We start from the raw sequence: 14,995 nt of genomic DNA on the forward strand, positions 1-14,995 counted from the left end.
ACATCGATTCTCTCAGAAGCAAGAAAAAAACAGCACCAGGTTCTGAGGATTTATTTCAGGTAATGGTAGTCTCCAAGGGAAGACTGGAGACAAGAGAGGCATTGCTGTCCACACCTGGGTAAATCATGGCATCACATGAGAGCACTCAGACCTGCTGCCCACTGAGGAGGGGGCTGCTCTCACCAAAGGGGGAAGAGCGGAAGACCCAGGGCAGACGCAGCCAGTGGGTTCTACCGTGTGGCAGCTGGGGAAGGGGGAGAGCTGAGCCCTGCTTCATAAGTCTGCGCCTGATTTGGGAGAAGAAGAAGGAAACTGGTAAGCAATGGACAAGGGCAGCCTGTCTGTGCTTCTCCAAAGAAGAGGACACACCCACATCCCAGGTTTACTTGGCCTTGATCCTAGCTGCCTCCTCTTCTCCTCACAAACAGGGTTCATTTCTCTTGTTTATATGGTAACCTCTGTCCATTCCCCTCTCACTCTACAAGCTTCCCTGCTTTGAGGACGTTGGCATTCCAGGCCTGGGGATCTGCCCCTCTTACAGGTGAAGAACTCAGTTCAGCCAACCTCCTCCACTTTTTATCTTATTAATAACAATCATCAATATGATCCTTTATTACACTCTTGCCTCAGAACCAGCTTTACTCACATTGTCTCTAATCCTGACAACATCCCCCACAGGGCAGGTATTAATTTTCCTACTTTTCAGAGGCTCAGAAAGGTTAGGCTACTTCCTCCAAGGTCTCACCAGCAAGACTGCAAGCCAGGCCTGTTTAACTTCCAAGTCTGGGCTCCTTCCTGTACACCATGCTTCCTCACAGGGAGTGGTGGTTCCTTCTCCCCTTGAGGAAGAGTGAGTGGTGGTAATAAGGGATAAGGGGGTGTACGCTGGATGGTGGGGCCCTCACCTGTATATCAGAGATGCAAGCACCATAGCCATCAACACCAGCAAGATGCCCACGAACAGGGGAGCCTGCCCAAGGCCTGCCTCTTGACCTGTGAGCAGAATCCCAGGCACAGCTTCAGTCAGTGTCTGCTCCCTGCCAGATAGCCTCTGCCCACTCCCCTTCATCCTAGATCTTGTCCAAGTACCTACCAGGCATGACAAGCTGGGTGCTGACCATTGCCAGGCTGTTGGCATCAGCCAAAGACACATTGAGGCAGTAGGTCCCTGAGCCACTCTTCAGTACCTGGTGCAGAACCAGCTGGCAAGCTGGGTTGGGTGTGACAGGCTGACACAGCCGCTGGGCAGGGGGCTGGCACCCTGGCGATGAGATGTCCATACAGGCTTCCTTGGGCAGCCTGAGAAAGGTGTCAGTTTAGGTCAGGGGGTCTAGGAAGGAATACTAGACTCCCAAGAGCAGGGCAATCAGTGGGACACTCACCCGCCTTGGCAAGACACAGTCAGCTCAAACGCATCCCCTTCGCTGGAGGGCACAGCCTGCAGGATCTCAGCACTCTCAATACCCTCTGCAAAGTTGGAAGATTTTTAAGTCTGGATTCCTTTCCCCAGCCTCCCCAACGGCCCCTAGACAGAAAAGCCCCAGGGCTGCTCCCCCATTCCCACCCCTGTGCTTTCAAATGAAAACCCTGGGATTTGGGTATTCTTCTTGTCCAGGTGAGTAACTCCTTTCAAGGTATGCTTCCACTGGCCAGCCCCAGGCAGCAAACACCTCCCTCCACCAGCCCCCAAAGTAGGCAAGACTCACGGACGATGTCCAGAGTGAGGGAAAAGGAGCCATATCGATACAGAACACAATCCAGGGGGACTTGTCGCTTTACCAGGAATAAGGTGGCTGTGCCATCCAGCAGGGGGCTCTGGGAGCCTGGCAGGAGAGGATTGAAGAGGCAAATCAGGAGACAAATGACTCACCTGGAAACAGAGGCCAAGTAGGCATTTTTCCAGGTAGAGCTAGGGCTAATGGATCCAGACTTGGAGTCAGACAAGACCTGGGAAGTCCATTTTATAGGTAAGGAAACTGAGCCCCAAAAGGAGAAATGACTGCCCAAGAGTTACACAGTTAGGGACAGAGTTGGAGTTTTAAAAAATCCCAAATATTTATCACACCCCATACTGTGCCAGGCCCCAGGCTAGACACTGGACATCTCTTAAGTCATCTAAGTATCAATATCTCATTCCTCCCTTTTCAGTGTTTCTACCACAATCCCCAGTTAACCTGCTTTGGGATGGGAATCGGGGGCAGGAAATAGTGTCAGAATTTGTTCAAATGTAAATAAATAGCAAACTTTCCATTTACACTTGAACAGAAAGTGAAATATAGGGGCCAGCCCCGGTGGCCTAGTGGTTAAGTTAAACACGCTTTGCTTCAGTGGCCTGGGTTTGGTTCCCCGGCACAGACCTATACTGCTCTGTTAGCAGCCATGCTGTGCTGGTGGCCCATATACTACAAAAAAAAAAAAAAAATAGAGGAAGAGGGGCTGGCCCAGTGGTGCAGCGGTTAAGTGCGCATGTTCAGCTTCGGCGGCCCGGGGTTCGCCGGTTCAGATCCCAGGTGTGGACATGGCACCGCTTGTCAAGCCATGCTGTGGCAGGCGTCCCACATATAAAGTGGAGGAAGACGTTAGGAGGATGTTAGCTCAGGGCCAGTCTTCCTCAGCAAAAAGAGGAGGATTGGCGGCAGATGTTAGCTCAGGACTAATCTTCCTCAAAAAAAAAAATAGAGGAAGAATGGCATGGATGTTAACTCAGGGTGAGTCTTCCTCAGCAAAATAATAATAAAAGAAAAGAAAATGAGACATAAATATTATGTATATAATCACAGTCTGTTCCCTGGCCTTCCTCTCAGGCAACACCTCTCCTCAGACAGAGAAGCAACAAGCTCTCTCCCCATGGCCTAGGGGAGAACCCTGGTTTCCTGAACTCCAGATCTATTCCATATCATTAAGAGGGCCTTGAGGGCTTTAAAACCAGTGGGGGCTCTGAAGGGACTCCACTGCTAAGCAAAGGATTGGGTAACATCTGGTTCCTGGGTAAAGCAGCTCTTTAGAGTAGTGACAAATGCCCCACCTCAGTGAACCTCGTTCACACTGGCCCTCTTACCTGTAGTTCCTTCTGTAGGCATGAATGGGCTGGCATCTGGACCCTCAGGCTCAGGGGTGGGTGCCTCTCCAGCTGTGGTTTCCACCAACTCTGTAGCCGTTACCTGTGCAACTGTGGTTCCAGAGGGCTCTGGAGTTGACACTTCAGGCGTCATACCTTTAGCCTCTGCAGTTGGCATCTCTGCAAGTGTGGTACCTAGGAACTCTGAGGTTGACACCTGTTCAGGTGTAGTACCTATGTCCTCTGCAGTCGGCACCTGCACAGGTGTAGTACTTATGACCTCTGTGGTTGGCACTTGCACAGCTGTGGTTCTAGAGGGCTCTGCAGTTGGCACCTGGCCAGGTGTAGTATTTACAACATCTGCAGTAGGCACTTGTCCAGCTGTGGTGCCAGGGGCCTCTGCAGTTGGCACATATCCACCTGTGGTGCCTGGAACTGGGGAGGAGCCACAGGAGGTGAGAGGAATGGCAGCCTGCAACACCACCTGGGCAGTCACTGGGCCAGACTCTAGGTAAGTGTGAGTGACCACAAGTGCCCTTGAGATCAGGGTCCCGGTACTGTCTCCAAAGTCCCAGGTATAGGAGAGATCAGCCCCAGCCAAATAGCCACTGGGGTCATGGAGCCGGAGGGCAAAGGTCAGAGGTTGATTTTTCAGGAAGTGCTTGTTCCTTCCATCCAAGGCCTGCAGCTGGGACACGCTCACAGAGAAGGGCACCTGGTCTGGGATTGGAGCCAGAAAAGGTGAGAACCAGGCCAGGCCACAGCTTGTCTTTTCACAACCACACCCTCCAACCCCAAGCTGACTAATTGGCCCATCACTGGCTCCAATCCCCACATTCCTCTGTCCCTAGGTCTTTCTGGCTCTGCCCCTTTAAGGTCACACACCATTTCCCTTTCCAGTCCAGCCAAGCCCCTCCACCTTCTCCTGCCCTGCAACTGATCTTGCCCCTTCCTAAATCCTTACCAGTAATAGTGAAGGCTGAGCGGGAGTGAGCGAGGGGCACGTAGCTCTGGGACCCCCGGCGGTGGTAGACAGTCACTTCCATGGAGTGTGTACCCAGCGCTGCTGTGCCTGTCCCAATGCTCAGCCCCGACACTGGGCCCCCCAGAACTTGCCAGTATTGGCCTGAGGTTTTCGGAAAGAAAAGTAGGAGGGGTGGGGGTTACTGTTCAAAGGGGACTGAAGGGCAAGATTAGAAACAGGGCACCAGAGAAGGAAGGTCTGGAGAGGTATTAAGGATGCTTATTTCAGAGGGTGTTTGGAAGGTTGTGATATGGGGGGCAGGAAAGGAGTCCTAATGAGATGTTCCATGGGATGGAACTATAATTGGAGAAGGGCTCCCAGAAAGAATTATAATAGAGCGAGTTGGAAGGGGCTAAGTCCTATAGAAGAGGAAGGAGCCATGGGGGAAATGAAGATTAGGGAAACTCACAGAGCTTCAGAGGTGGGACCAGAGAGAAAGGGGATCAGGTAGGAAGAGGAGAATCCAACTGTAGATGACAGGCCAGAGAAGGGGGTCCCTCACCCCAGGTCTTCCAGACGTAAACAAAGCTTCTCCTCTGAGACAGAGGGCCAGATGGGCAGGCCCCTCCATCAGGGAAGATGCAGCTATCATCAGGTTCCTGGGGATACACTGGCTGACCTCGCCACACCTGGCTCCCTGAAAGGTAGATAGAGAGTCACCCTCAAACCCTGGCATTCCCATCTATACACCAAAACCCCTAACACGGCTCCCAGAGAGGGGCTCTGGAACACTCCCTAGCTATGAAGTACATTCCCCTTGTATAACCCATTTGGGATGGTGTGGGGGAGAATGGAAACTACAATTAAATATTCATATGTAGATACTTCTTACAACACGACTGACAAACAATAATGTACAACTGAAATTTCACAAGATTGTAACCTATCATTAACTCAATAAAAATTAAAAAATATATATTCATATGTAGATACTTAGGAAAAAGATTGGAAGGTCATATATCAAAATGTTTAGAGTGCTCTAGCTAGTGGGATAAAAATTAAAATAACAGCACCAGCTGACATCTACTGAGCCTCTATTATAGGCAAGGGAAGGGTGTTATGCTCAATTCTTTGTATAATATCACATTTTAATCCTCAAAACAACTTTTCAAGGTAGCTATCATCCCCATTCTACAGATAAGGGAATGGAAGCACAAAACAATTCAGTAACTTGCCCAGGGTCACATGCTAGCAGCAAGTTTAAATGCAAGTCTGTCCAACTCCTAGGTCCACTGGGTATTCTGTCCCCCATTTTAGAGACTATAATTTTTTCTTCTTTTTGCTTTCTCTGTGTTTTCTAATTTTTCTATCATGAATATGTATTACATATATAATTTGTAGAAAAAAAAAAAGGGGGAAGGGAGCATTCTCTGAACTCATTGGGGATATCAGGGAATTGGAGCCCTTAGAAGAGGGCCTAGAGTAGAGAGATACTCACCATTGATGATGGTGTTGTTGGCCCAGATGACCTGCCCATCCGGCAGCACCTTTTGGCTTTCAGGGAAGTGCAAGGCAATAGAGAAGGAGGCATTTGCCCCAACCAGTGTAGGCCCATCATTACTGATCTTCAGGGCCACCTGGCCACCTGGAAGGGCAGCTGAATTAGTGGGACTCCTTGGCTTCCCCTCCCCACATGCCTTTTCCATTCCTATCTTCCCAAGCTATATCCAACCCAGTTCTTGCTCCTCTCCCTACCCCATTCCCACCATACCCTCCAGAAATTGCCAAGTTCCCACCTCTCCAACAGTCAGGCCCCTGAATTTCTGTCCACTCTGGATACAGCTGCCTGTTCCAGGCTTTAGTCCTGAGCTGCCTTGAGACACCGAGCCAGTTCCGGTCTCTGGGTCCTAAAAGGAAGGTACCATGAGGGCCCTAGGATCCTCACTCAGTCCCTTCTCAGAAGATAACGTCATCCCACGTGGCCCCACTCATTCTCACATTCAAAGTGCATTTTAATTTACTGAATACTCATCATGTACCAAGTACTATGCTAGGTACAAAGGACTTAAGAAATTATAAGACATGGCACTGAAGCAATTCAAGGTAAAGTATAGGAAATGGACATATACATAAATTACTATAATTCAAACCACTGTTTAATATGAGCCATAAGAGACATACACAAAGTGCACAAAAATGGCAAACTAAACAGATTAGTTCTACTCTGGTGGATTGGGAAAGATTTCAGTGAGGAGTTGGCCTGTGGGATAAGGCCCAGCAGGAGCAGATGCAAGGAGGCATGGAAGCACATGGCATGACAGGGGACTACCAGCAACGTGGTTGCTGAGCCCTGTGAGAGATGAGGTCAAGAAGACAGGTTGGGGGCTTTGAGTGCCAGGTGAAGGAGTTTGGCCTTTACCCTGTCAGCAAGGCCACCTCCGAAGATTTTGTTTGTTTGTTTGTTTTATTGAGATATAATCACATACCACAAAATTCACCCTTCAGAAGCTTTTGAATATGATCTGATGTGTTTTAGAAGGATCACTGGTAAGAAGTGAGGAGAAGGGATCAGAGGCAGGCAGAGATTGGGGGCGGGGAGAGAGCAGATAAAATTATTCTAACTGACCAAGAGAGAGATCTGAGAAAAAGGGTTGTGATGGAGCTCCATATGCCTTACCCAGATCCAAAAACTGCCAACATTTTGCCACATTTGCTTTATCCCTCCTTTGTTACTGTTGTTGTGTTTTGGCTAAAGTATTTAAAAACAAATCCCAGACATCTTGCTATTTTAACCCTACAAATGCAGTATGTATCTGTAAAAAATATGAACATTTTCTTGAAGAAGCACAATGTCATTTTATACTAGACAAAATTATCAAACTCAGTCCATATACAATTTTATGGATATCCAAAAATGTCTTCTTATGATTTTAAAAATCAGGATCCAAAAAGTAAGCACAATCTTTTAAGAGCCTCAGGTGGATAAGTATGAACAGAATGTTTCCAGAATACACTAAGGAACATAATAAAAGGATAAGACTTGAAACTGCGGCATGAATGAGGGAAGTCAGATCAAGGAGAACTTCCTAGAAGTCTGTGCGACCCTGGATCTGGAGATAGAAAATGGGGACTGGGATATGAGGTATATATTTCAGCACACCAGAAACTATCCTCACTCCATTTCTAATGCGTCCTGGGAACCTAGTTGATTCCTCTGAGGGAGGATCTGGAAGCATCTCACTGAGCATCCCACCACTAGAGCAAGAGAATCATAAGATGCCCTATTCTTTCTCCACTCCCAACCCTCCCTCCTCAGAGCAGCACAGGACATTCCAGACCCTCTCACCACCCCTACCCCCACCCCTTGCTCCTGTCACGAGGCCTCAATCCCCCAGAGCCCTTTCATGTGATGCTCAGCTGAGACCCTCTGCCTGTCTCTTCCAGCCCCAGAACAAAAGCCTGGGCTGTGTTCACCCATTCCATTCCAAAGAGGGGATATTGTGCCTCCTTATTCTTCTTATCCGATACCACGTTCTCTTACTTCTCCCTTTAAATACGCTATCCCAATTGTCTGAGACATTGCTTAAAAGAGTCTCCCACTCATTTCACCCCTTGGAGCCCCTGTTCCATCTCACTGCCCAGGGGGCCTCAGAATTAAGGCCATAAAGACCCACTGTCCTCTTGTCCTTCCAAGCAGATGGGATTATTTTCAGGCTCAGTCCCAAATCTCAATGTGGGGAGGGAGCTCAAGCACCCATGTCCTCACGTAAATTAAATGGGTATCTTCCATTAGGAGAGGAAAAACCAGAGCAGGTGTGCAACCCCAAATTCACACTTGTTCATCTCCACACAACCCGCACTCACCTTCTGTGGCCCCCACAGCCAGAAGAGTACCCATCACAGCCATATGGAGAAGGCATCTTCTGAGCACTGGATCCATCCTCTTCTTCCAGCAACCAAAGGCGCTGGGAGACTGGGACAAGCCCCTATATAAGAAAGGGGTTCTCATTTGCATAGCCCTTCCCCCTCTCCCTCCAGAGAGGGTCTGGGAGGGGCAGGAGGACAGAGAAAGGCAAAACTGACAAGGGATCCTGGTCCCTGGACATCCCACTACTTAATGACAGTTTCTGGTTTCACTGAGTCACTTTCGTCTTGAAATACTCCATTCCCCTGGGAAAGAATTAACTGAAGGGCAGCTACATAACACGTACCGGACACACACAATTCATCATGGGAGAGTGAATCAATCTGTTGTTTGAGTCAAACCAGGATCCTCTCAAAAAGCCAAAAAGAGACCCTGCATGCAAAAACAGAGAGAGACAGTATCAGGGAAGGCTGAGAGGCAGAGGCAACGACTCCTCCGAGCCCCAGGAAACCCCTGAGATTCTCAGCTTCCTGCTCTTCGAAGGAGGCTCCCTGAGCCAGGTGGAATGTAATCTTAGGACGATACCCATTTTTCCTAAGGGTGGTGAAAACGGTGAGTTAGAGATCAGAAAATCTCTAAGGACACAGGTAGGAAACTCGAGCCCAAATTAGGTACTTGGAAAACGGTGTTCAGCCTCTTCACCGAGGCAGAAACTTGTCTTAACGCCCCTCAAAACAAACTCGCGCGGGAAGGTTATTTGCGGCCAGGGTCGCTGGGCTCGCCCCTCCGGCTCTGACGTTGACCAATAGGAAGGGCTGGGGGCGGAGCCAGGGAAACGCGGGAAGGAGGGGCGGGGCCTCTGGTGGCGGCAGTGAACTGGGGGGAGGCGGCAACATTGTTTCAAGTTGGACAAATTGACAAGAGCGAGAGAAACACTGCGTTCCATCCCGACTTGGGGCCGAGGTGCTGAGCCCTGTATTTCCCTCCTTGGTCCCCCGAGAGCCGGGGCCCGCTTTCCGCAGGGTTCCCAGGCCGCCCCCTCCTGGGCCGGGCTGACCCGGCTCGCTAGCGCTTCATGGAGAACTTCCAAAAAGTGGAAAAGATCGGAGAGGGCACGTACGGAGTTGTGTACAAAGCCAAAAACAAGTTGACGGGAGAAGTGGTCGCGCTTAAAAAAATCCGCCTGGACACGTGAGTGGCCTCTGTACCCCGGACTCCTAACTCCGGAGCTCCTTGAGTGCCCCCACCCCCACCCCAACAGGCGGGTAGCCGTCCAGGGACCGGAAGGTAGCAGGGAGGGACTTCTTTTGAGGTGGAGAGGTGGATTGGAGGACAGTAGGTTTCCCTGTGGAGAGTATAGGGCAGTGTAGAATCTATGGGAAACTTCCTCCCCAAAGCCGGGTGATACCTCCCAACCCCCGCCCCCGAAATGTGCCGTCAGAAAGACTCAGGAAGAGTAAGAAGGCCTCCGAGATGGGGTCCAGGACTTCTAATGGAGCTGGGTTTTGTAGGAACTGGTGAAAAGTACCTTTCTGAATGAAAAGCCCTTCCTACTGTCCAAACCCCACCCTCATCTTAGAATTCTCTCCCTCTTCCGAAAGAATGACAGTTGAACCTCACTGGCGCCTCTAGGGAGGCTGGGTGCTGCTATTCCCTTTTTTCCCCCTCTATGTTCTCTCTGTTTCACCTTCACCAGGAGGCTTTACTCACCTATCCCTGGGAGAAGAAGAAATAATGACCTTAATGTGTCCAAAAGCCACTCCCTGTCCACCCATGAATTAACTCCTACAGCCCCCTTTCTCTTCTCTGACTTTCCTAGGGGATGCTGGGGTGGTGTCCTCTTGCAGGGGTGGGAGGGGGAGAATAAGTGGACTAGGGGAAAAGGAATATTTGTAACCACATTCCCATCTCTGCTTTCCCAACCTCTCCAAGTGAGACGGAGGGTGTACCCAGTACTGCCATCCGGGAGATCTCTCTGCTTAAGGAGCTTAACCACCCTAATATTGTCAAGTAAGTATGTATCTGGGAGGTGCTGTGGTAGTAAAGGAGGATGCCTTCTGTCTGTGAAGTCTGGGCATTTCTCTCCCTCACCTCCATTCCTGGACCTCTCTTCCCTAGGCTGCTGGATGTCATCCACACAGAAAACAAACTCTACCTGGTTTTTGAGTTTCTGCACCAGGATCTCAAGAAATTCATGGATGCCTCTGCTCTCACTGGCATTCCTCTTCCCCTCATCAAGGTAATCCTTCCTGTCAACTCCTCCCCGTCATGGGAATCTCGGGGGGACTGAAGGCAGGCAATTCAGACTGAGTGATGATTTGTAATGTTGGCTTCCTTTTCAGCCCTCATCCCCCTACACACACACACACCCCCCTTTCTTTGGTGGCTCTTTCATTGCTCATTATGCTTCTTCACTTCAAGGCTGGGCAGGAGAATCAAAGAAGTTGAAACTTGAGTGAGTCAACTTAGTAGCTCAGGTGGAAGGTCAGATGAAACTCAGATAAATAGGGCTTCAGGGCACTTGGTAGATTCCTCTGAAAAGTTCTTCCACCTGTTTGGTGGGAAAAATAGCCAGTGACTCTCTACTGTCTGTTTTAAGGCTTGATTCTTTACTCCCTGAGCTATTTTCAATCTATCAGCAAATGTTTATTCAAGGCAAATTTATTGAACACCTTCAAGGTGCTAGGCACAGGATATGGAAAAGAGATGCAAAGCTGAATAAGACCTGTTCCTTATCCTCACTGGGCTGACAATCCAATGGGAGAAACAGCTTGTAAACATGTAATTATAGTCCAACATAGTAAAGGTTTAGTAGAGCGTTGGAGCTACAGAGCAGACCCTAATCTGCTCACTGTGATGGAGAAACACAGTCCTCTCTCTCCCTCCCTTGTCAGAGCTATCTGTTCCAGCTGCTCCAGGGCCTAGCTTTCTGCCATTCTCATCGGGTCCTGCACCGAGACCTCAAACCTCAGAATCTGCTTATCAACGCAGAGGGGGCCATCAAGCTAGCAGACTTTGGACTAGCCAGAGCCTTTGGAGTCCCTGTTCGTACTTATACTCATGAGGTGAGTCCCTCTCTGCATGTCTTCTCTGAACTTCCTGGGAGGTGTTAACAAGGGCATTCACAAAGTTACTAAAAATATCTGCCAGCAGTTTTTCTCTCAGTAGATGGAAAGTATCTCTGACACCCCAGGAGGTCTTAGAGTATGCACAGAGTTCATACAGTAGGGTTAACTGGCGTTTGACAGATACCAAGCCAGAAGAGCTGGATGGCACACCATTAAAATTATGACCACTTCCTGGGCCTGGAACCACCCCACTTGTCTGTCAATAGCCATGCTGTGGTGGCGGCTCACATGTAAGAACTACAAGAACTTACAACTAGGATATACAACCATGTACTGGGGCTTTGGAGAGGAAAAAAAGAGAGAGAGGAAAATTGGCAACAATTGTTAGCTCAGGGCGAATCTTTCCCAGCCAAAAAGAAAAAAAAAAAGAAAATTATGACCACTTGTCTCAAGTTTTCCAGGAAGGTCACAAATTGGGGGTTCAGAAAATATGGTCCCCAGAGCCATGGGCTAGGCTAACTCTGGGCTAAGAAGTTGTATGTAATCATTTCCCTTGGGGGAAGTCAGAAGGAGGGAAGGGATGGAGGGAAGGAAGCTGCTTGTTAAGAGGCTGAGAGCAGAATAGTGTTGAGGAGCTGAGATGTGGGAATCTCCATGCCCCTTTACCAACCCTCACCTTCCTACTCTTGTCCCCCAGGTGGTGACCCTGTGGTACCGAGCACCTGAAATCCTTTTGGGTTGCAAATACTACTCCACAGCTGTGGACATCTGGAGCCTGGGCTGCATCTTTGCTGAGATGGTACGAAGGCATGCCCTAGTTCCACCCAGCCCACTCCTCCCCACGTTTAAGAACAACAGAATTGTTTCTTGGCCCAGACCCATGGCCCTTCTATTATTTCTCTAGAGTAGCAGGGTTCTTTCTCTAGAGTAGCACCAAGGGGGTTGGTGGGGGAAAGATAGGACTGTTGTCCCTGATGTCAAACACATGTTAGGATATCCTCAAAGAGCCTTAGTATCCAGTATACATCTCTCATCCCTGAATTGAGCTAAATAACTTCTGCAGCTGTTTTAGCTTTAGTCTGCATATATTTGGGAGAGTGAATTCCATTTAGCATGTCCTTCATGGCCTGTAGACCTTACTGTAGGGTGCCAGGAATGTGGTGAAGCCAACTGCGTTCACCTTATCCACACCTTTTATTTAAATTGCAGGCTTAGATCACGTCCCCCTTCAACCTCTGGCTCTTCAGATTGAAGGATCCCTAAGGCCCAGCCTTATATGGGAGCTCTCATCCCCTATAATACAGCAGTGGAGTGGGCTGAGTTTTCAAATCAAATCAGCAATATGTTTTGTGGTCCTTTATCTGGGTTGTAACTGGGGGCTTGGAGACCAATAGCCTACATATATAATATATATAATGTGCATTTATCCCCCAGTGCATTACCTTACAATTGCCCATATTCCTCTCTCAATTCATCCAAAAATATTTGTTAAGCACCTAGTGTGTACCCAGCACCATGCTAAGTGCTGTGGGGAACACAGAAGAAATGGAAGACACAGTCTCTGCCCGCTGTGCTCCTATCTAGAAGTGGCTGCATCACAAGGAGGGGGGATGACCGCAGTGTCTACCCCACACCCCGTGAGTGGCTTGGGATCCCTTTGCTACATGTCAGTGGCACCCCAGACATTCACCCCCTCCCAGTCCCACCCAGCCTTGGGGATCTACAAAGCCATGATTGGGGGAAGGAAGGAGGGGGCGAGGAGACAGATGAAGGGACTTCATTGTCTCAGGCTCTGTGTGACTGACCCCATGAAAGGCCCTGGGGAGGGAGTCATGGGGCCCTGCTGACCTTCCACTGCCTGTGGGAACCTCCATTGTACAGGGGGCAGTTTTGACTGACGTCAATGTGAGTCTTGGCCTTTCCTCTTTCCCCATTTTCAGGTGACCCGGCGGGCCCTATTCCCTGGAGATTCTGAGATTGACCAACTCTTCCGGATCTTTCGAACTCTGGGGACCCCAGATGACTCGGTTTGGCCAGGAGTTACTTCCATGCCTGATTATAAGCCAAGTTTCCCCAAGTGGGCCCGGCAAGATTTTAGCAAAGTTGTGCCTCCCCTGGATGAAGATGGACGGAGCTTGTTATCGGTGAGAGTGGAGGGTGGGCACCCATTTCGTCTCTTTCACTCCCCCAGGGCAGGGTTTGTCCAGGATGAAGGAAGGATGAGACCCTCCACTCTGGGTCTCAGCATTTCCCTAGTCCCTGCTTCTCTCCTGGTTGGCACACCCTCCAGATAAAGGGAGGAGGGAAATGGGAACTCTGCCTTGGGTAAAAAGAATTCTGGTTTCCCAGTTTCTTGGAACACCTGCTACCCATTTAGTCCACTGTCATATCACTGAAGTCAGCATACATCTCTCCCTCTAGCAAATGCTGCACTACGACCCCAACAAGCGGATTTCGGCAAAGGCAGCTCTGACTCACCCTTTCTTCCAGGATGTGACCAAGCCAGTACCCCACCTTCGACTCTGATTTCCTTCCCTAAGCCACCACTCCTAGGCTCACCTTCTCCTCCGGGAGGGGGTGTGGCGGGGGGGGGCGGTCTGATCTGGCTTGGCCCTGGGCTATTTGCCCTCCCATCTTGTCTGGCTGCCTTAACACTCACCTTCTCCTCTCAGCCAGCCAACTCTGGAGATACACAGGTGTGGAGGGGAAAAATAGGTGAAAATGAAAGGAAGCTTCAGTATTAGATGCACTTAAGTTAGCCTCCACTACCCTCTCCCCTCCTCTTCCTTGTCGCTGAGGAGGGCTGATATTTAAAAAAAAACCTGACTCTTTCCCCTCCCCCCACATAGGGTTTGCCATCCCAGTCTCTGAAAGTCCCGTAGTTATTGTTTCCCGTGTTTGGGACAGCGGAGACCCCAAGCCTCCTGCAGCCACTGTGTTTGTAAGGCCAACTGATACCAAGGGGGAACTTTTGAAAACCAAGCAAAACAAAAATATAGGAAGGGGCCTGTTTTAAAGAATTAGGTTAAAAAATAGATCCAACCAGTTTATACCTTAATTTTAGTGTTTCATCTCCCCTAACAGTCTGGGAGACTCAAGACTCCCACCCAGTCTCCACAGTCTGCAGTAGAAATGATGGCCCCTACACCGCTTGTCTGTCTCTCCTATGGGCAAGGGTGTCTTCAGAGCTCTGGGACAGGCATTGTGCTTCACTGTGGCCTTATGAGGCAAGTGAAAGATGTTCGAATTTTTCTCTTCCTGTTAAGAGTCTTAATTCTTCAGGCGCCAGGGATCCTGGCTCCTGTCTTCCTCTAAAGGCCATCCTGTAGGAGTGGAAGTTAGGCTTTAGACATCATTTTGAGAATGCTGACACTTTTTTAGGGCTGTGACTGAGCGAGGCCATTGGAAAAAAATATTTCTTTAAGAGAAGGATGAACAATTATATTTATATTTCAGGTTATAGTAGTTTTTTAAGTCGGAGTGGGTGGATTTGTTGCCGTGCACACCTTGGGGTTTTGTAATGCGAATGTTTAAAAAAAAAGCATTTTTTTCTTTCTATGATTTTGTCTCTCTTCTCCCACCTCTTGTCCTTGAGTGTTCTTGCTATTAACATTATTTGTAATTTAGTTTGTAATTCATTAAAAAAAAGTTCCTCATTTTATAGTTCATCTCTTTCCTCTACTTTTGTGTATTTATTTACTGAAAAAATGGTGTGAGAGAGAATATAAATGTGTATATGTGATAATTGGTTTCAGACCTCCACTTTTCCTAATCTCTCTCTGCAGAGCTACCCACCCTACCCCATTTTGCCTCTATGATGCAGTTGGGATAATGCCCCTATTACAGCTGGGGAAACTGAAAGCCTAGGTATTTCCTACTTCACTTTCCCCATAACCCTGCATCTACCCCGTCCCCGACAACACACACACACACACCCCACATACACATACATACAAGGCGGCAGTTACAGAATTTCAATGTTAGGAAGCGCTTAGAAGCAGCAGTGTGGTTGGGAATGGGCTCCATGGGAATTCACCTTG

General features: G+C 49.0%; 2 protein-coding genes across 7 annotated transcripts; one reads left to right on the forward strand and one right to left on the reverse strand.

Moving 5' to 3' along the window:
* Positions 1-35: 35 nt before the first annotated feature.
* PMEL (premelanosome protein) lies at positions 36-8,841 on the reverse strand. 5 transcript variants are annotated; one of them, XM_005611061.4, is made up of 13 exons: positions 8,563-8,687; positions 8,234-8,319; positions 7,887-8,008; positions 5,819-5,929; positions 5,521-5,667; positions 4,585-4,719; positions 4,023-4,184; positions 3,059-3,778; positions 1,707-1,823; positions 1,383-1,467; positions 1,094-1,299; positions 906-993; positions 36-287 (listed from the first exon to the last, which is right to left on the reverse strand). In XM_005611061.4, the coding sequence occupies exons 3-13, from the start codon at positions 7,960-7,962 to the stop codon at positions 146-148; spliced, it is 1,989 nt and encodes a 662-aa protein (XP_005611118.1). In that variant the 5' UTR covers positions 7,963-8,008; positions 8,234-8,319; positions 8,563-8,687; the 3' UTR covers positions 36-145. The 5 variants fall into 5 exon arrangements, 4 of the variants coding, with proteins under 4 accessions (XP_005611118.1, XP_023497918.1, XP_023497917.1 ...); XM_023642150.2 differs by having other exon boundaries at positions 8,473-8,629; XR_011439440.1 differs by having other exon boundaries at positions 746-993; positions 8,234-8,841.
* On the forward strand, positions 8,705-14,623 carry CDK2 (cyclin dependent kinase 2). 2 transcript variants are annotated; one of them, XM_005611283.4, is made up of 8 exons: positions 8,706-9,078; positions 9,820-9,897; positions 10,006-10,126; positions 10,782-10,952; positions 11,653-11,754; positions 12,449-12,592; positions 12,896-13,099; positions 13,377-14,623. In XM_005611283.4, exons 1-8 carry the CDS (start codon positions 8,963-8,965, stop codon positions 13,479-13,481), a joined length of 1,041 nt encoding a protein of 346 aa, XP_005611340.1. In that variant the 5' UTR covers positions 8,706-8,962; the 3' UTR covers positions 13,482-14,623. The 2 variants fall into 2 exon arrangements, with proteins under 2 accessions (XP_001504840.1, XP_005611340.1); XM_001504790.7 differs by lacking the exon at positions 12,449-12,592 and having other exon boundaries at positions 8,705-9,078.
* The last annotated feature ends 372 nt before the right edge of the window (positions 14,624-14,995 follow it).

The sequence above is a fragment of the Equus caballus genome, chromosome 6 (genome assembly GCF_041296265.1).
Source record: "Equus caballus isolate H_3958 breed thoroughbred chromosome 6, TB-T2T, whole genome shotgun sequence".
In the NCBI taxonomy this organism is placed as follows: domain Eukaryota; kingdom Metazoa; phylum Chordata; class Mammalia; order Perissodactyla; family Equidae; genus Equus; species Equus caballus.